At 41.8% G+C, this 21934-nt stretch overlaps 1 protein-coding gene across 3 annotated transcripts in view; it reads left to right on the top strand.

Annotated features, from left to right (window-relative positions):
* HMGXB4 (HMG-box containing 4) overlaps nt 1–20150 on the top strand; it is a 41247-nt gene extending 21097 nt beyond the window's left edge. For all 3 annotated transcript variants that reach the window (XM_006170331.3, XM_006170329.3, XM_006170330.3), the window contains 6 exons: nt 8032–8113; nt 9325–9389; nt 10600–10705; nt 11752–11921; nt 18541–18663; nt 19281–20150. In XM_006170331.3, the coding sequence (XP_006170393.1) occupies nt 8032–8113; nt 9325–9389; nt 10600–10705; nt 11752–11921; nt 18541–18663; nt 19281–19325 (591 nt within the window). In that variant the 3' untranslated portion in view covers nt 19326–20150. The remainder of the gene's footprint in view (nt 1–8031; nt 8114–9324; nt 9390–10599; nt 10706–11751; nt 11922–18540; nt 18664–19280) is intronic.
* The last annotated feature ends 1784 nt before the right edge of the window (nt 20151–21934 follow it).

The following is a 21934-nucleotide window of genomic DNA, read 5'->3' as shown; positions in this document are numbered from 1 at the left end:
CCCAGAGTTGGGTGCTCTCACCAGAGAGAGAGATAGTACCCCCTAAAGTGATGTAATCATGCTGCAGTTCTTTTTCCTCTATTTTTTTTTCTTAGATTTTTTTTTTTTTACTACAGGGCATGTACGCTCACCAGAGACAGAGAGACAGAAACTGATAAATCACCCCCTAGATGGAATGGCCATGCCGCAATGCCTTCTCCTCCATTCTCCTCTCAGGATTTTGGGTGTACATGCACATGTGCGGCATGAATTTCACGCCACTGGGTCCAGGACTCAAACCACTGCCAAGTACGTGGGAGTCCAGCAACATAAACATTAACACCATCTGTTGGTCCTGCTCCATTTCTTTTTCCCATCAAATTTTGGTGTCTTTTAAGGTCTTTGACCCATTTTTTTAACCAATTGTTTCCTTATTGTTAAGTTGTAGAGTTCTTTGTATATTTTGGAAAATAGTTCTTTATCAGATATGTCTCTTGTGGGTATTTGTTCCCAGTCTATAGATTGTTCATTCTTTTAATAGTGTCTTTTGCAGAGTAGAAGGTTTTGTTTTAATGAAATTCTGTTTATCAGTTTGTCCATGTATTGTGCCTTTGGTGTCATATCTAAATGTCAGTGACACCTGAGATCAGCAGGTGTTAAGGCACTGGACTCCCACATGGCTGACCCCAACTCGAGTCCCGATCTGGCAGCTTGAAAATCATGCTGGGTGCATGTGCATGCATATATGCCCAAAATCCCATGAGGAAAAGAGAAGGGATTGTGGCATGGCCATCCCCGCTGGGGAGTAATTCTTACTTTCCTTCTTACTCTCTCCAGCCAGGGCACGTTTGCAGTGGCAAAAACCTTAAAAGAAAAATTGTTGCCGAATCTTCAATGTAGTCTTTCAAGAGTTTTCTGTTTAAGTCTGTGATCCACTGTGAGTTTTTGGGGTTTTTTTTGTTTTGTTTTGTTTTGTTTTTGCTGTAGGGTGCGTGCACTCGCCAGACAGACAGAGAGAGACAGAGAGACAGAAAGCAAGAAATTACCCCCCAGGGGGAATGGCCCTTCTCCTCCATTCTCCTTTCAGGATCTTGGGCACACACGCACACACGCCTGGCATGAGTTTAAGCCACCGGGTCCGGGACTCGAACTGCGGTCGACTACGTGGGAATCCAGTGACATAGCCATTACGCTAACTGCTGGTCCCCCTGTGAGTTAATTTTTGTGAAGGGCTTAAAGTCTCTGTCTAGTTTTTTCTTTCTTTTTTTTTTTTTTTCCCCCACATGTCTGGTTCTTTAAGTAACATTCTTGAAAAGACTATCTTTTCTTCATTGTATTGAATCAGCTTCTTTTTCCAAGATCAGTTGACTATTTGGGTTTTGTTTTTGTTTTTTGTTTTGTTTTGTTTTGGGTTTTTGTTTCTTTTTTTTTAAGAGGTTTTTGTCTTAGGGCGCTTTCACTCACTGGAGAGAGACAGACACAATGAGAGAGAAAGTGAAAAATCACCCCATGGGGGTGGCCATAGCACAATCCATTCTCCTCCCTGGATCTTGGGTACACACACACACACACACAGCGTGATTTTGAAGCCACCAGGTCCAGGACTCAGCCTGCAGTTGGCCATGTGAGAGTCCAGCAACATAACCACTATGCCATCTACTGGCCCCAGATCAGTTGACTGTTTATGTGGGACTTGTTCCGGACTTTTCATTCTGTTTCGCTGACATACTTGTCTATTCTTTCATCAGTACCACACCGTCTTGCTTACATTAGCTTTATAGTATTGAAATTGTGTAGTATCAGTCCTCCAGCTTTCTTCCTTACTGTGTTTTGGTTCTCCATATAAATTTTAGTTTGATATCTACAAAATAACTTGCCGGGTTTCTTTTTTTAAGGGTTCACCTGGTAAAATCAGGACCAGGCAGGATAGTCTCCCTTTTGATTAACTAAGATTCAACTCACTAGAGACCTTAATTATAGCTGCACACTCCCCTTCACTATGAACATGTTGTACTCATGGAAGTGATAAAACATCATGTTCCCCTTTTAAATGCCCACACTGTAGTGGAGTGCATTATGCAGGGCAGGAGTTTTGGAGGCCACAAAGATAGCATCATTGAGTTCCTACCAAAGTGCCAAACACCATTTGATTAATTCCCACCTTTGAGTTAACTGGTGTCATCCAAGTTCACTTACAAGGAAACTGTAAAGCTCAGGGACACTAAAACAGTTAATGTAACCAGAAAATAGTATGGTCAGGATTGTAGCCCACATCTCTAGGTCTCCAAAGCCTGGGCTCTTTCCATTTTGTCACACATTCTGATAAATCTGACACTGCTCCCTTCTTTCCAGTCTGTTTGCTTTTCTCCAGCCCCATTGTTTTAGCTGTTGGCCATGGTTGTCTTTTAGCTTTGGGCAATGGTTGTCTTCCCTTAGGGCTGCAGTAGTAGCCTCCTGGTTGGCCTTCCTGCCTGTGCTCTTATTCTTCTCCTATCCGTTCTCCACAGCCCTTAAGTGCAGTCCTGACTGTGTAACTTTCTGCTTAAAATATTTGAATCGCTTCTTGAAGCAGAGCTCATACTCTTGTGTTTTTTTGGGGGGGTTTTTTTTTTTTTTTTTTTTTTTTTTTTTTTGAGAGAGAGAGAGAGATTTTTTGCTATAGGGTGCATGCCCTTGCCAGATACGCAGAGAAAGAAAGCAAGAAATCACCCTCCCAGAGGTTATGGTCACACCACAATCCCTTCTCCATTCTCCTCTTGGAATCTTGGGCACACACGTGAACACACCCAGGATGAGGTTTAAGCCACCGGGTCTGGGACTCGAACCATGGACGACTACATGAGTCCAGCAATGTAATCATTACACCATCTGCTGGTTCCAAGAGCCCATAGTTTTAAAGTGAGTTATGGGGCCAGTAGGTGGTGGGGTGGTTAAGGGCGCTGGACTCCCACATGGCCAACTGCAGTTCAAGTGCCAGTCAAATTTAAATAAATGTTAAATAAAATTAACATTCATTTGTAAAACAAATGTTAAGTAATTCTTTAAAAAAATTTTTTTTTAAATAAGTGAGTTACTAAGCCTCAGTTTACAGGTTCTGACTGCTTCTCTAGCATTTCTTAGCTTTTCTTCTTTGATGAGTGTACCACCTTTTCCCTCTTCCTAAAGCTCCTAACCATTCATTACCTGCCTAGTTCTACCCACCTTTCAGGTAATAAGTGAAGGCAGAGTATTTTAATGGTTACTTTTTTCTGTTACTTTTGTAATCTTTTTAGTCTCTGGTCCTCCTGCTTCGCCATTGAATTACGGTTTTGTTTTTTCGGGTTTTGGGGGGGGTTTTCCAGTTTGTTTATTTATTTATTTATTCCACGGGTGTTAGGGACGGAAGAGAAAAAGACAGCAACCCCCAACCCCCACAGTGTTTTGCTTTGTTTTTTCAAACTGCCAAGAGACACTTGTGCTCACTTCAGAGAGACAGGAGGAGGATTTCTCCATCTTGTCAGGATTTCAGTCACATGCACACACACACACACACACACACACACACACACACACACACAGCATGTTTTTCAAGCCACTGGGCCAGTATTCAAGCTGCAGTCGATCATGTGATATTTGGCTTCCTTAGCCTCTAGGCCACAGGGGTGTTCCTCAACAGGGTTTTGATGCTGCAGTCTGCCCATAGCCTCAGAGTCAGCACCAGGTGATGGGCTCACACAGGCACTGATGTCTGAGGGTGGGCTCCGAATGCAAACCCAGAACCTTCCCATGTGGGCCAGCCTCGCAGAACTTCACACCACCGTGCCATCATCTGGCCCCACTGAAATACTTTTAATACCACATGTGAGAAAAGATATCTACCTCCTGCTTTACTCAGGATCAAATCATTAACATATGGCAAAGCTGGGTCAAGGTGGTTGCCCTTTAAACTGAATTTCATGTTTTCTATCTTATGCTGCTAAACTTTCTTAGAATATGAAATCTAAGGCTTCAAAAGTTCATCTTTTTTATTTTTATTTTTTTTAAGAGAAAAAGAGGTTTTTGCTACAGGGTGTGCTTACACTCGCCAGAGAGACAGAAAGCGAGAAATCACCCCCGGCGGGTACAACCACACCTCAGTCCCTTTTTCTCCATTCTTTTTCTCCATTCTTGGGATCTTAGACACACACGCACATGTGCCTGACGTGAGTTTTAAGCTGCCAAGTCTGGGACTCAAACCATGGTTGACTATGTGGAAGTCCAGCAATGTGACCATTATGCCATCTGCTGGTCCCCAAAAGCTCATCTTCTTAACAACTCATTGTACTACCAACCAGTACAGGTACTCAATAAATATAGTTTATTTTCTACATGATTAAGTAAAGTCTTTTATAAGAATAGTGAAGGAATTTTTTTTTTTAAGAGAGATTTTTGATATAGAACTCATGCACTCACTGGAGAGACAGAGAGACAGAAAGCAAGAAATCACTCCCCCCTGCCCCTGGGAAGATGGCCATGCCGCAGTTCCTTCTCCTCCGTTGTCCTCTCAGGACTTTGGGCATGCATGTACACCTGCCCAGCATGAGTTTTAAGCCACTGGGTCCGGAACTTAAACCACAGTTGACTATGTGGAAGTCCAGCAATGTAAACATTATGCCATCTGCTGGTTCCCAGGAAACTCCTTTTTCACTGTTGCATTTAGATCTCATGTATTGGCCAAGAATTATGATTGATTTTGTAAAGGTATTTTTAATGTTATGCTACAGCTATTGATAGCCCTATATTGTGTTTGAGAAAGAATTGTTACAGGCTGGGTCAGCGCAGCCATTAGGTGCTTTGCTCCGTTGTCCTCTCAGGACTTTGGGCATGCATGTACACCTGCCCAGCATGAGTTTTAAGCCACTGGGTCCGGAACTTAAACCACAGTTGACTATGTGGAAGTCCAGCAATGTAAACATTATGCCATCTGCTGGTTCCCAGGAAACTCCTTTTTCACTGTTGCATTTAGATCTCATGTATTGGCCAAGAATTATGATTGATTTTGTAAAGGTATTTTTAATGTTATGCTACAGCTATTGATAGCCCTATATTGTGTTTGAGAAAGAATTGTTACAGGCTGGCTCAGCGCAGCCATTAGGTGCTTTGCTTTGGGAGCCACATCCCACAATGGTTGTCCAAGGTTCAAATCCCAGTCCTGGTGGTTAAAAAAAAAAACATGAAAGGCACATGTTCATATGTGCCCCAAGTCCTGATGGGATGGAGAAATGGAGGAAAGGATTGCAATGTCCCAGACCTGACGCCTTGCTTTTTCACTTTCTCTTTCTCACTCACTCACTCACTCACTCACTCACTTTGTCTCTCTCTGGTCAAACTGAAATAGGTGAATCAATCAAGTTAAATAAAATAATTATTGAAAAAAAGAACTTAGGCAGGTAAACATAAGTGCTTGATCAAGCTTTATGTAAGACAAGATGCAGCTCCAAAGTTATGAGACAGGATCGTATTGTTTTTTGGTTAGTTTTTGGTCATAAAATCTATTTTGGCAAACAGAAGTTCCCAGTAGCTTTGAAAACATGTTTATGTTGTTATACTAACTGCAGGATCAGAAAGGACCATCTTGGGAGGAGATGGAGTAGTGATCAACACAGTCGGATGCTCACAGATGAGTTTTTGAGGAAAGCCATACTGGGGACTCCTCAAGTTTATTAGATTAATACTGTAAAGTGGTAACTCTTCCTTTATTTTACCTAGTAAGTTTTTTGCAAGGAAGCAACTGTTTATTTTGTCTGGCTCATAATGCTTAGTCCTGAAAATCAGGGCCTCGGGTTGTCATCATTCTGGGTTTAGTTTAGCCAGTCACTATTATCTCTTGAGTTTTTCATCTCATCCTCAAAATAAGAAATATGGGCAGATGATACCCAATCCGATGTCCCTTGCCAAATAAGAAACCTTAACTTTTTCCCTTAGTTCATGGATAGTTGTAAAATAAAACACATAGTAATATAACCTTTTGATCTGTGTATCTCTTATTGAACTGACTTAAAAAGTGAATTACAGAACCAGCAGGTAGTGTAATGGTTACATCATTGGACTCCCACGGGGCCAACTGTGGTTCAAGTCACAACCCAGCAGCTTGAAACTCACGCTGGGCATGTGTGCGTGCCCGCCCAAAATCCCAAGAGGAGAATGGAGGAGAAGGGATTACATCATGGCCATTCCCCCTGGGGGGTGATTTCTTGTTTTCTGTTTCTCTGTCTCTCCATCTCTCCAATGAGCACATGTGCCCTGTAACAAAAATCTCTCAAAAAAGAAAAAAAAAAGTGATTTCGAGGCCAGCCCCGTAGCCTAGTAGTTAAGAAAACTGGATTCTACCTGGATGACTGTGTTTCAAATCCTGACCTAGACAGCTGAAAAAACACCCTAACCATGTGTGCATGTATGCCCAAAATCCCTACAGGATAGAGAAATGGAGAAGGAATTATAGTGTAACCATGTGCCATTTGGCTGCTGCTTTCTGTCCCTCTGCCTTTCTCTGGCAAGTGCCTGTGCCAGCTCTAGCAATTTTTTTTTTTTTTAAATAGTGATTTGAGGGACCAGCAGTTGGCGTAATGGCTGTGTCACTGGACTCCCATGTAGTCAACCATGGTTCGAGTCCTGGGCCTGGTGGCTTAAAATTCACACTGGGCATGTGTGCATGCATGCGCAAGACCCCAAGAGGAGAAGGGATCGTGGCGTGGCCATCCCCCCCAGGGGTGATTTCTCACTTCATGTCTCTCTATCTGTCTCTGTCTTTCTGGTAAGCGCACACACCCTATAGCAAAAACTGCTCTAGATAGATAGATAGATAGATAGATAGATAGATAGGCAGACAGGCAGACGGACAGATGTAGGTGTATGGATGGATGTATGGATGGATGGATAGATAGATAGATGTAGATAGATAGATAGTGATTTGAGCAGGTAGCATGGTGGTTGGGAGTGCTGGACCTCCACATGGCCGACCATGGTTCAGGGGTTCGAGTCCTGGACCTAACCTCTTGCTTTCTCACCTTTCCTCTCTTTCTCACTCTGGTCAAATTAAAATAAATAAATAAGATTAAATAAAATAAATCTTTAAATAAACAAATAGTGATTTGGGGAACCGGCAGGTGGCGTGGTGGTTATGGGCACGGGACTCTTACATAGCCAACCACATTTCAGTCCCCAGACCTGGTAGCTTGCTTTCACACTTTCCTTCTCTCTTGCTTTGTCCTTTCTGGTCAAATTAACATAAATAAGTAATTCATTAAAAAAAATTTTTTAAATAGTGATTTGATTTTGTTTCTCAAAAACCATACATTGCTTTAGCATTGTTACAGTCCGGTGAAGAATAAGCATGCTTCCAATAGTACAGGGAGCTTGCTGAAATAGATGAAGTCCGTTTGACATTGTCAACCAGGGAGTTATCTTCAGTTATTTACGTCTCACTTTGAACCACAAGAATGTGAGTAATAAAATAATGATAAACTACAAAGGATAAGATAAGCAGGATCAGGGAAGTTAGAATATTAGAAATCAAAACCCGTGAAAGGAAAAGAACATAGATTTGACTCTTGAGATTCTGGCCCCAAAGATTAAAAGGAAATCAAGTGGTTCTGATTTTTCATACATGAGAAAAATAGACTCTCCAAGAGAAGTAAAGACTGCCTTAGCACTTAACTCTGAAATAAGGATATAACATGGGATGCTGGATAGGAAGATTGAAGGTCTCTACAAGTAATTAGCATGTAGCTGCAACAACCAAAGAAATCTAAAAATAATTTAGTACATGGTTTGCAAAAGAATAGTCATCTATTAGTGATAAGTAACATGGATTAAAAATGAATTATCCTGCAAAAAGAATAGTCATCTATTAGTGGTAAGTAACATGGATTAAAAATGAATTATCCTGTTTAGGAAAACTAGTTAGTTCGGAACTCACTCCTTGATGAGACATTGTATGTAGGTCTCCTTTCTATTTCGTTACCGTAAATTTAGCGTTACTAAACTTGAATTCTAATCACATCCTACCCTTCTCTATTTTCTGTGTGGCCCTAGCCAAAAAAGAAGAACATGTCAGCCTACCAAGTGTTCTGTAAAGAGTACCGTGTCACCATTGTGGCTGATCATCCAGGTATAGGTAAGAACATTTCAGTTCTTAGAAAAAAATGGGAAAGTGTATAAAATTAAATGTTACAGAGCATTATATATGTATGTACGTGTATACAAACACATAAATAAAGCAGTTTATTTCCAAAATTCTACAGCTAACCTTTTCCTTAATTGACGTTTGATACAGAATTATAATGAGTGGCTTATATATGCTGTTCACATTTTTCTCTGTACTAAAAGTGAGATGCGGGACCAGCAGGTGGCATGATGGCTAAGGCGCTGGACACTCCCATATGGCTGACCACAGTTCGAGTCCCAGACCTGGTGGCTTGCTTTCTCACTTCCCCTTTCTCTCTCTCTCTCTCTCTCTCTGGTCAAATTAAAATAAATGAATGAATAAATAAAAAATAAAATTAAAAAGTGAGATGAAAGCCAGCAGGTGGTGTGGTGATTAAGGATCTCACATGGCCAGCTCTGCATTTGAGTCCCAGACCATGCAGCTTGAAAAACACACCAGGCGCATATGTGTGTGTACCTAGAATTTTAAGAGGAGATTGGAGGAGAAGGGATTGTGGTGTAGTCATTTCCCCTGGGGGATGATTTTTCATTCTCTGTCTCTCTGTCTCTATCTCTCCACTGACCACATATACTCTATAGCAAAAATACAAAAAAGGATTTTTAAAAAGTGAGGTGAGAAAGGCACTATCCCATAGACCTTAGACAAATCACTTACCTCCACAAATCTCATTTGCATGTTGTGTAAAATGTCTACCCTGCCCCCTCCAGACGGTCGCTGTGAGATACATGTGAATGTGCTTTCCAAAAGCGTACTGTTGTCAGACAGACTGAGGACAGTGGCAGTGTTACACATCTGAAGGATTGCTCCTGAGCTGCTATGGGGACTTCTTCCTTCGTTCTGATCCCTGAAACCTGCATGACATACTTTCTTTTATCTAAGTGTACTGTGGGATCACATTAAGACATCAGAGGATGCGTAAGGACTAAATCCTTAAAGAATAGATGTGTAAGAATTTGAGCCTCTCTCATGACCCCAAAACATCCCCTTCCCCATAGAAAAACTTTTCAAAAAAGTGATGGGGCTCATTTGGGTTTTTCTGAAAGAATCTCGGGATATTTAAATCTAAACTCCAAAATCCTTTTTCTAGTTTGTGCTGCTGTCAACGTTTTGTTATAATAGCTAACCCCTTATGTATTGGATTTTTTACTCTTTTAAACCAGACTTTGGGGAACTTAGTAAAAAACTGGCCGAAGTGTGGAAGCAATTGCCAGAAAAGGATAAACTGGTAAGCACTTTCTCAGGAACTTTTTTCCTTCCAAAATGTGCAGGTCCCCTGTTCTCTGTGTATCTAGGAATAGGTAAGCACATTTCTAGTCCTAGCAAAAATGAGGAACTATGTAAAATTTGATTGTATATACACCTGATAGGACAGCGATTCTGAAAAGAGTGAAGAAATAACATATCAGTGGAAAATGGTTTAGCAGTTGGTGTTGGTGTCATTTCCTCTTGGCAAGAATGTAACAATAGAGAAGCTATCCTCCTAACCTTGTCTAGTTTATTTTCCCAACAACTTTACATTTAAGCCAAAAAACAACCTAACTTAGCAGTGATTGAAGTATTAAAAAGAAAATCTAAAGTCAGAGCTTCTGCTGCAGACACTGGGTAGTCAGCCATGGCCTGAGATCTGAGGGAGTTCATCCACACAGTAGTCACTGCAAAACATGGGAATGTGCCACCAGGTGACCAAGGTCCAGGGCATCAGCCTCGGCAACCATCACCACATAACAAGCCTTGCCATCAAAAAGCCAATCAGATAGTGACAAATAGTCCCATCTGAATCACTCATGGTCCCTTTGTAACTGGAAACGAAGGTGGTATTGGAACCAGAGTTGCCATCTTTTAAGGTACTGCTCTCGACAGAATAACTATTTTTCACTCAGGTTATCTTTAATTTCTGTTTTCCATGTCATTGTTATCTTGCTTCTGGCATTGCCAACCAGAGGGCTAGAGGAAATATTTAAACCACATAGATATTACACAGTCAGGTGGTCTCTGTGATTTTACATTTTCACATTAGAATGATCGACCGTTAGCCTTGAGGGTGTTAATGGCATAACTGCCTGAAGCTGATTCAATGACCCTTAGCTTAAAAGTTAGTGTTAATCTGGGGCCAGAGGTGGTGTGGTGGCTAGAGGTGCTGAATTCCCACATGGCCGACCATGGTTCGAGTCCCAGACCTGGCAGTTTGCTTTCTGGCTTTCCCTTTCTCTCTGTCTTTGTCTGGTCAAATTTAAAAGACAATAATAACAATAACAACAAGTGGAATTAAAAAATAAATATTTTTTTAAATAAAAAATTAGTGTTAATCCAGTATCTGCACCATTCCACTCTTCCCTCTTTTTTCTTCATTTTGTTCTTTTGTGATTGCTTTCCCTCTAACTTTTTTGTCCTTTTTAATTTAATTTGTGTACACTGATCAGATTATTGGATTGCAGGTTTGGAAGCAGAAAGCTCAATATCTACAGCACAAACAGAACAAAGCAGAAGCTACAACTGTGAAAAGAAAAGCATCCAGCTCAGAAGGTTCCATAAAAGTAAAAGGTAGTGACCACGTCCCCCTCCTGCTTTTAGCTCTTTTCTCTAAAGCACTGTGAATTTTACTTCCTTACTAGAAAATAGGAAGAGTAGCTCATATTACAAGCAGACCTTGATGCCCAGTTATTATCACTGAAGGTTACAGACTGCGGGCGCGGGGTGGGGAAGGAGGACCTTCAAATTAGAAAATGGAAATCAGAGATCAGCAAACTTTTTCTGTAAAGGTCCAGATAATAAATATCATAGGCCTTGAGTGTCACGTGCATTTTCTGTCACATAATCTTATTTTTTTATAACCCTTTTAAAATGTAAAATCAGGGGGCCAACTCATGGAGTGGTTGTTAAGGCAGTTGAGTCCTACATGGCTGACTGCATGGTTCAAGTCTTGGACCTGGTGGCTTGAAAAAAACACATCAGGCACGTGTACACGCATGCTCAAAATCCTGAGAGGCGGCAAGGTGGAGGAAAAAGGATTATGGCATGGCCATCTCCCAGGAGGGGTGCTTTCTCATTTTCTCTCCCTTCCTTTCTCTTCTGTCTCTCTGGTCAGAGCATGTACTCTCTGGCTTTTTTTTTTTGAGAGGAGTTTGCTATAGGGTGCGTGTGTTCATCAGAAAGAGAGACAGAGAAACAGAAAACGAAAAATCACCCCCGGGGGAGGGGGGGTGGGAATGACCATGCCACAGTCCCTTCTCTTCCGTTCTCCTCTCAGGATCTTGGGCACACATGCACGCACACGCACCTGGCATGAGTTTAAGCCACTGGGTCCAGGACTCAAACTGCAGTCGACTACATAGGAGTCCAGCAACGTAGTCAACGTAGTCATTACGCCAATTGTCCCTCTCTGGCAAAAAATTTTTAAATAAATGAACAAAACAAAAATAAAATGTAAAATTATTCTTAGCTTACAGACCATACAGAAAGAGGTCCAAGGCCATAGTTTGGCTAATGCCTGGTCTAGTTCATGAAAAGGGAAATCAGGAAGGACAGTTCTGTGCTGTGCAAGGCCATAGGCAAGTTTTCTCTGTCTCCTTTCATGCCCCTGTTCTCAGCTTCTTCTGCAGGAGTGCTGTCACCCCAAAAGAAGTCCCCACCCACCACTGTGCTGTTACCAGCCTCGCCAGCCAAAGCCCCTGAGACAGAGCCCATTGATGTTGCTGCTCACCTCCAGCTGTTGGGAGAGTCCCTGAGCCTCATTGGACACCGCCTGCAGGAAACTGAGGTGTGTGCCGCTCTCAGGAGCATGACTCCAGCTTTGTGTGTAATTTGGATTCATTCAATCATTTCACATGCATTCGTCGAGCCATTGCTTTATGCTAAATTATGCCAGGCATGCAGGGTGTGGTAATAAAGAAGACATCATGTGGTGGGGGGGCGGGTGCGCCAGCAGGTGGCATGGTGGTTAAGGCACTGCTCCCACATGGCTGACCATGGCTCAAGTCTGGATCTGGTGGCTTGCTTTCTCACTTCCCTCTGTTTTTCTCTGATGAGCCCATATGTCCTGTGGCAAATTAAAAGAAAAATAATAACGATAAATAAAATAATGTTTTTTAAAAAGAAGACATAATGGCAATAGAAACATAACAGAAGAGATAGATTTGGAATCTACCCATTGGCTCTCAAAGTTCACACTAATAGCATTTTATTGAAACAGTGGCACACAAAAAATGTTGAAATACCTTGTAACATTTTTTTTAAGTACAGTAGAAAAGGTTAATACAAATCAAATAGCAGTTTTAGTCACTTACATGTCTAAAGAATTTGACTTTTTCTTGGGACCAGCAGTTAGCATAATGGCTATGTCGCTGGACTCCCATGTAGTTGACCACGGTTCGAGTTCTGCACCTGGTGGCTTAAACTCACGCCAGGTGCGTGTGCGTGCGTGCCCAAGATCCCGAGAGGAAAATGGAGGAGAAGGGATTTTGGCATGGCCATCCCCCCTGGGGGGGGATGATTTCTCACCTTCTATCTCTCTGTCTCTCTCTGTCTTTCTGGTGAGTGCATGTGCCGTATAGTGAAAAACCTCTCCAAAACAAAAAAAGAGTTTGAATTTTTCTGTGCATTTCCAACTAAGTTTTGAATGCACAGATCAACTTGCACATGGGATTAAAAGTTCTTCTGCTTCTTTAAAAATAGGTAGCAAATGGGAAGTTGAGTTTTTCAAGCTCTTCATTACCCTACATTTGAACTATATAGTGCTGTATGCCCCAGATCTTTGTCCTTTTAACTTCAATTTCAAAATTACTTAACCTGCAAGCTGTCACGTTCCATTTCTATTATCACATTCAATTTCTAATCATTTTGCCCCCAAGCTAACTCAGGAGTACAGTTGTTCAGCTTTTTACTGAGTTCTAATAGGACATTTCAGCAAAGAAATCAGCATAAGTTACTAGTACCATTTGTAAGCTACAAAATCATTATAAGAATATAAAACTAATCCCTCACCCTTTTTTTTAGGATTATTTTATTTAACTTTGTTATATATTTATTTGTTTTAATTTGAGCAGAGAGGGGCAGAGTGAGAGAGGGAATGAGAAAGCAAGTCACCAGGTCTGGGACTCAAACCGCAGCTGGCCATGTTAGAGTATAGCATTCCTAACGACCACATCACTTGCCAGCCCCAATCACATGCTTCTATGTGGACTGAATTGTTATTCAAATAGAACGCCAGAGACTGACTATACGAGATGAAGTTGTATCTGAGTTCTTTAGCTAGTTTCTAAAACTTCAGCAGGTGCCAAAAGGACCTAGCGTTTCACATCTGCTCGATGTCTCAATCAGTGTAGGTATTCCTAGGGTAAGATGGTCTGGGGCCAGCTCCGTGGCGTAGCAGTAGTGAGCTGCTCAAGAGCTGGATCATGGGGCCAGCAGGGGGGATGGTGGTTAAGGCTTGGGACTCTCCTATGTCCAACTACGATTTGTGTCCTGGACCTGGCAGCTTAAAAATCATGCCAAGCTCTTGTGCGTGCCTACCCAAAGTTCTGAGAGGAGAATAGAGGAGGAGGGATTGGCTATCCGCCCTTGGGGAGTAATTTCTCACTTTCCACTCTCTGTCTCTTTCTGGTGAGCACACCTTATGGCAAAAACCTAAAAATAAATAAATAAATAAATAAAAGCAAAAAGAGAAGCTGGATCCCACATGCCACGTGAATCCTTGGCTGAGTTAACCTGAAACACACTGGGCACACGTGCAAGTACCTCAGATCCAATGGGCTAGAGGACAAGAGGAAAGGGATCGTGGCATGACCAGACCCTGGGAATGGTGCTCCTCTTCTCTCTCTCATGCATACACACGCACTATATTGTGAATAAGGGGGGAAATAATTCATATTTATTTTTCATATGTAATTCTTACATTTTCTAGAAAGTTAGAAGTCAAAATGGTTTGTTTTTTTTTTTAAGAATTGTTTTATTTAACTTTATTATTATTATTATAATTATTATTACTATTTTCTAGTTTGATCAGAGAGGGAAAGTGAGAGAGCAAGCCACTAGTTTCAAGACTTAAACCATGGTTGGCCATGTGGGAGTCCAGCACCTTTAACTACCATGTCACTTGCAGGCCTAAATTTGGTTTCTTTTTTTTTTTTTTGGAGAGGTTTTTCACTATAGGGCGCGTGCGCTCGCCAGACAGACAGAGAGAGACAGAGAGACAGAAAGTGAGAAATCACCCCCCAGGGGGGATGGTCATGCTGCAATCCCTTCTCCTCCATTCTCCTCTCGGGATCTTGGGCACGCACGCACACGTGCCCGGCATGAGTTTTAAACCACCGGGTCCGGGACGTGAACCGCAGTCGACTACGTGGGAGTTCAGCGACATAGCCATTACGCTAACTGCTGGCTCCCCTAAAATTGGTTTCTTTTAAGCACTTTCCACATTTCAGATTTTCCCAGATAATTCCCTTTAGTTCAGCAAATACTTGTTGAATACCCAGAAATTATTTTAGGAATTTGAGGAAAGTTAAAAAAAAATTAAATAAGCAGTATTCCTATCATAAGGAAACTTACCCTTCAATTGATAGAATATATACATATTCTATCTTTATAAAAAGGCCAGCTTCTATGAATAAATACTGTAAGAGAGTCACATATATATAGTAAGCAGAAAGGAAAGGATTTGGACTAGATTCTCTAGTCCATTGATAACAGCCTTATTGAGATACAATTGACACGCCATAAAGCTCACCGTTTAAGTGCAGGAGTTAGTGGGTGTTAGTATATTCACAGGATTGTGGATCTCAGTGTACTACCACTATCCAATTCCAAATCATTTTCATTAACCCCCAAAGAAACTTGGACCCATTGGCAGTCATTCCCCATTCCCCATCTAGTTCGCATTCGCCTTGAGCTTAACGGTTTGCGTATATCCTCACAATTTTGCAGATTCTTTGTACCGATGATACTGTTATGTACTTTGTAGCCTTCTTTAAATAAACCTATCCATGTTTTTATAATAGTGTTCTTGACATCAAAAGGATGATATTTTAGGTTTTTTCTGGTGCACATCATAATTGATAGGTAGCTGTCAGTAATTAAGGCTCACCTATGTGCCACCTGAATTTACTTCTCATACTTTAAGGAACATCGATTTCCCCCCATGAGGGGTGAATTCTCACTTTCTCTCTTTTTCTCTTTCTGCATTCCAGTAAGAGATGTTGAGAAGGAAAGAGAAATTACTCCCTGGGGGAGATGGTTACAGTACAATCCCTTCTGCAGTCCCCTCTCAGGATCTTGAGCACGCACATATATGTCCCCAGTGTGACTTTCATGCCACTAAGTCCAGGACTTGAATTGTGGTTGGTTATGTGGGAGTCCAGTGATGTAACTGCTCTGCCATCTGCTAGCCCGTTAGCTGTTTTATATAATGGGGTCCTGGGGCCAGCAGTTGGCATGGTTTTGAAGGCACTGGACACTCCCACATGGCCAACCACAGTTCGAGTCCTGGACGTGGAGGCTTGCTTTCTCACTTTCCCTGTTTTACTGCTGGAACATGCAATACACAAGGTAAGAGATTAAAGCTAGAACCCACCTTATAGAAGGTCTCCACAGACTTTCTAAAGTGTTTTGTTTGTTTAAATAATTATTTAATTCCATTTGTTATTATTGTTTTTATCTGACCAGTCAGAGATAGAGAAAAGAAAAGTGAGAAAGCAAGCCACCAGGTCCGAGACTCAAACTGCGCTCAGCGGTCGGCCATGTGGGAATCTAGAGCCTTTAACCACCATGCCACCTGTCAGCTCCCACTACAGGAATTTTTTTTGTCCTTTGGCTTTCTTTGAGAATGTCTTCTGAGATTACCAGTGGAAAAAAAAAGATCAGAATTGGGGAGAAGTTTTAGCAATAATATGGACATGAAAAAGATTCTAATTTAATTCAATAAATGCTTACTTAGAGGTTACTCAGCTGCGCGTTGTCAGGACCTCCCTTTCACAGAGCCTCTCCTGCCTCTTCCCACCTCTTTGTTCTGTGCAGAACACTGCTGGTTACTGAAAGGACATAAAAAGGAATAAGGGGCCAGCAGGTGGTGATAAGGCACTGGCCTCCCATGTGGCCAACCCTGGTTTAAGTCCCAAACCCAGAGGCTTAAAACTCAGGCTAGGTGCATGTGCATGTGTGCTTAAAATCCTGAGAGAATGGAGGAGAAAGGATTGCAGCATGGCCATGCCCCCTGGGGGTGATTCATCATTTTCTCTCTCTCTGCCTCTCTGGCGAGTGCACATGCCCTATAACAAAAATCTCTCTTAAAAAAAAAATATAATAGTAAAATAAAAAAGGCTTGGTGGTTTTAAAGGTGCTGGATTCCCACATGGCCAACTGTAGTTCGAGTCCCAGACTTGGTGGCTTGCTTTCTTACTTTCCCTTTCTCTCTCTGGTCAAATAAAAAATAATAACAAATGGAATTAAGTAAAAAAAAAAAAAAAAAAAATTGGGGGGAGAGGTTTTTGCTATAGGGCGTGTGCATTCGCCAAAAAGACAGAGAGAGACAGAGAGACAGAAAGTGAGAAATCACCCTCCAGTAGGGGGATAGCCACGCCGCAATCCCTTCGCCATTCTCCTCTCAGGATCTTGGGCACATGCACCCAGCATGAGTTTAAGCCCCCCGGGTCCAGGACTTGAACCATGGTTGACTACTTGGGAGTCCAGCGATATAGCCATTATGCTAACTGCTGGTCCCAGTAAAAAATTTTTTTAAATAAAAAAGAAATAGGACCTGGTTCCTGCTCTCTAGCAGCTTAAAATTCATTAGGAAGGCTCCACATAAATATTAGCTATATAATCATCCCTTGGTCCCCATGGGAGATTAGTTCCAGGACTACCTGGTTGCTTATGTACCTGATGTTAAATGGTGTAATATTTTCACATAACCTTCAAATCATCTCTCAATTACTTATAAAACCTACTGCAATATAAAAATAGCTGTTACACTGTTTTGGAGGAGGGTTTGGTTTTTTTGTTTGTTTGTTTGTTTTTTAATTATTTTATTTAACTTTATTTATTATTATTATTTTCATATGAGTTTTTCCAGAGAAAGACCGAGAGAGAGAGAGAAAGGAAGCCGCCAGGTCCGGGACTTGAACCATGGTCAGCCATGTGGGAATTCCAGCACCTTAACCACCACACCACTTGCTGGCCCCATGGAGGGTTTGTTTTTTTGAGAGATTTTTTTCCATAGGGTGCGTGTGCTCACCAGAGAGACAGGTAGAAAGTTAGAAACCCATTCCCCTCTGGGGTATGGCCACACCACAATCCCTTCTCCATTCTCTCAGGATTTGGGGCACTCACGCACATATGCCTGGCATGAGTTTTAAGCTGCCAGGTCTGGGACTCAAACCGCTGTCGGCAATGTGGGAGTCCAGCACCTTAACCACCATGCCACCTGCCAACCGCAAGAGCTCATTGTCTTGAGGACTCTGATATGCTACCTCCTGAAATGGCATATCTTCACAGTGTTTCCAGTTAAAGCAGATTGTGAAAGAGATGAGCAGTGGTATTTACAGCAAGTAATCTCAAATATATAGACAGTATGACTTGTCTCTGATGTTAAAATGTGAAATGAACCAAATTCACTTCTTTTTGAGTGTGAACAACTCAACCTAAGACAGTGATCTCAGCTATCAAAAGCCATGTATGTGGGAACCAGCAGTTAGCGTAATGGCTATGTCGCTGGACTCCCACGTAGTCGACCGTGGTTCGTGTCCCGGACCCGGTGGCTTAAAACTCACGCCGGGCGCGTGTGCGTGCGTGCCCAAGATCCCAAGAGGAGAATGGAGGAGAAGGGATTGCGGCGTGACCATCCCCCCTGGGGGGTGATTTCTCGCTTTCTGTCTCTATGTCTCTCTCTGTCTGTCTGGCAAGCGCACGCGCCCTACAGTGAAAATCTCTCAAAAAAAAAAAAAAAAAAGCCATGTACGTGAAGTATGTATATGTTTCCATTAAAGGTTAATATGTAGGGTTGTTGAATGTAAATTTGTTGACAGCTTTGGGGTATATAACAGAGACACATTTGTACATAAGACCTCACAAATCTTCCCAATAGCTTTCTGGAGTAGAAGAGCTATATTCACTATTCCTGTTAAGTAGAAAGGAGTTACGTGACTTCCCCAAGGATCAAAATAGAAGGAAAAAGGAGGAAAGATACAGAAAGGAAATCTGGGAATGCATTGTCAGTTTTCTTTTTTAAACAGTTTGCAGAGCTACCAAGTAGATACTTTTAATTTCTGCTGCAAGTTTTATGTTGTATTACTAGAACTTCCCGGATTAAAGAACCACGTGAAAATCAGCCAGAACATGGAGAGCGCATCAGAGTGTGATTCGAGTTACAGTCTCCTCTCCTTTTCTAGGGCATGGTAGCTGTGTCTGGCAGTTTGTCAGTGCTGCTGGATTCCATTATCTGTGCGCTTGGCCCCTTGGCCTGTCTGACCACACAACTACCCGAACTGAATGGCTGTCCCAAACAGGTCTTGGTGAGTTTCCTTGTTTTCCTTAGATTTCTAGGGCTGGACCCTTGGGAACCAGAAAGGCCCTGGCTTAATGGGCACCGTTAGGCACAGGTTCATAAAGCTTTGTGGCATATGGCACTTCCTTTCACCCTGTGGAACAGTATACTGTATTACTAAATGCACGCTGTACTTGTAGTGAAACTAGAAAACTTGGCATTTCTCAGAATAGTACATTGGAGGGAGGCGTTCTAGCCCTTGAGGTACTGTAACTGCCATGCTGCTTCTCCCCCTCCCCCATGAACTTATATTATTAGTTAAATCATGATTCCAAGGGTAGGGAACACTGTGTACCCAGGTCCCATTTCAGCACCTGGGAGAAGGACGGAGGGCAGACTGCTTTGCTTCTTGTTCACTCTTCTACGTACAATGATAATACAAGAATTTTCTGTCTCATTTTTGTTCCCACTAATGGGAAAAATGAGTAGGAAATCTCCTAATGTAACAGACAACAGGATGGCTTCTTCATTCTCACCATTTTCTCCGTCTTTTCTTTCTCATCTCTCTCCCTTGAACAAAGAAGCGTGTCTCAGCAAACCAAAGTAAAGTACTCTTCATCTGAACCTTTGTTTCTTGTTTTGTAGTCAAACACACTTGACAACATTGCTTACATCATGCCTGGACTGTGACAGCAAAGACTCCTGGGACTGAAAACTTAGCCTACCCTGTTGCTGGTTTGTGTATATATGACTGTTCTAGATCCCATCACTGGCCTCTGGGTGTAGGTTTTAAATTTTTATATTCGTACATATAAATATATATAAATATATATATATATATATACATAATGTACAATATATAAATAAATCTGTAACTACTTTGCTTTTAATAATTTTATGCAATGGCAAAGGTTTAGCCAAGAGGAAACTTTGGCATGAATACAGGCTTGGGATTCTTTTTTCTCCTGTGGTGGGTAAATCTGCCTTAAAAAAATCAATGTCACTTCGGGGTCGGGGGCTTGTTCTGAGTGCCAAGTGCATCTCTTTATGGACAGCTAAAAAATGTGATTTTTTTTTGTTTTCCCAAACTCAGTTGTACCTCCAGACCCATCACTGACCATTTGCCTTATCTGTCTTACAGTCTGAAATGTAAGAGGAAAGATTATGGGAGGGTGCCAGTACAAAGCCTTCCACCTTGAGATGACCCTGGTGGGAGATGACAAAATTGTTCCTACTGTAGTTACTGAGATGGCTTAGGTAAACTGAGTCAGGGGCTCATTCCAGTTGCTTCCGTGTAGGTGTCCATGTCTTGAATTTTACTATAATCATTGGTACCATTGGTAGCCTCTGTAGAGGCCAAGGAGTCATGTGAGCCCTGGCAGCAAAAAGTATCTTGGGGGGACCAGCAGTTAGCTTAATGGCTATGTCGCTGGACTCCCACGTAGTCGACCGCGGTTCGCGTCCTGGATCCGGTGGCTTAAAACACGCCGGGCGCGTGTGCGTGCGTGCCCAAGATCCCGAGAGGAGAACGGAGGAGAAGGGATTGCGGTGTGGCCTTCCCTCCTGGGGGGTGATTTCTTGCTTTCTGTCTCTCTGTCTGTCTGGCGAGCTCACACGCCCTATAGCAAAAACCTCTTAAAAAAAAGTACCTTGGGGAGGTTAAAGCTGTCAGTGCCACCACTTGAACCTGCATGTATTCAGAGCTGACCCAGTATATTTGTGTGCAAAACTAAGAGCTGGTATCTTTGGTCAAGACCATCAGGTTACCACCAAGTCCTCACAAGTTCTGCTGCTTTAGTTGCGTGGTGGTTGTGGAAGGTGAACTGCCCAGCATGATTCCTGGGTTCATCGTGGCAGTTCCCCTGGGGCAGATAGTGTTCTGCATTCCACGTGTAAGTGAATTGCAAACAAATAACTACGCAATACTCGTGTCGGTTTATTTATGTGTGCGTGTGTATTTTAATTATGTATATTTAACTCTTTAAAATCTATTAGATTTTAATTTATCCTGTAAAGTTCTGTATATATAATTTAATAACAAAAGCCTCCACCAGCAGTTGCACGTGGAAGATTCAGATTTGTCATTTGTTCTTTCCTTCCTTCCTCTAGTCTTTTCCCAAAAATTCCAAATCACCTACACATTTAAGGTATTGTGCCTCAAAAAGGAATCATTATATTGGGATCCTAATTGTTTATAAAGAACTTCATGGCCTTCAATAATGTCCAGAAAGTAAAATAAAAAGGAATGTTCCTGTTCCCAACTGCCCTTTTTTCCAAAGAACCAGATTTTTGCTTCTCAGTTAGAGAGAAGACAGTAAGTACTTGGGGTTGTTTTTAAATTTGGTGTGAGATTTCCTGCCAGAACCAAGCTCTGGAGTAACTGCTCTCTTCTCCTGGCCTAGACAGAGCACCGCAGCTTCAGAGTAAACCTTGGGGACAGTGCAGCTAGCCTGCATTCTATTTAATTCCTTCCTTCTCCCACCAGTGTTGTCACAGGGCTGTGCTTCTTAAAGGTGCTCTGGCTGCCAGATCCCTTTGTCAGCTCAGAGCAGTTTTGAGATTTAATAGGGAAAACACAGACGGAAACAGGACTGTTGGGAACCAGAATCAAGAAGGACAGAAATCTTAGTTGGATTTCACATATTAGAACCTCACACCATGCCTCGTCTGTATCAGTAGACGTTTCCTGTTTGACACAGGGTGTTAGCAGGAGCACGGAAGCCATGGATGGTACGGCAAGAAGTCAGTCCCGCCATTATCATTTGTATTCATTGAATGAAAGCCCAGCGAGGACCCGCGTTTTGTTTTCCTTCGAAACCCAGCCTGATTGTATTTGTATTTAAACTTTGTACACATTTGTATAATAATCTGTACCTTGTGGTATTTGGTACTATTAGAGGGAAAACTTTGGATTCAGACCTTCTTGCAGTTTTTATATCATTGTTTTATTTTGTTTTTTAAATAAATTCTAGTGGTTTGATCCAAATCCTATTACAGTTGTATAAAGAAATAAAATTTTGTACTTATATTATTAAAAATCACATTTTTAATATTTGTAGTTCAGTCTCAGCTGTCTTTTCCATAATCATGCTAGTCATAATTGCTGTGAGATTATGAAACTTTGTTTTTCACACTGTATTGTACCATAATTTTCATTTTTAAACTACATCAGCCTGGAATAGATGTCAAATTTCTGGGTTGTTTTTCTTTTTGCCAGAGGGTGCATGTACAAGTGGGCAATGACCACACTTCAGTCCCCTCTCCACTTCTCTTTTTGGAGTTTCGGGCACATGTGCTCA

The sequence above is a fragment of the Tupaia chinensis genome, unplaced genomic scaffold, assembly GCF_000334495.1.
Source record: "Tupaia chinensis unplaced genomic scaffold, TupChi_1.0 Scaffold148234_1, whole genome shotgun sequence".
Lineage (NCBI taxonomy): Eukaryota > Metazoa > Chordata > Mammalia > Scandentia > Tupaiidae > Tupaia > Tupaia belangeri.
This window is presented reverse-complemented; position numbering and strand designations above follow the sequence as displayed.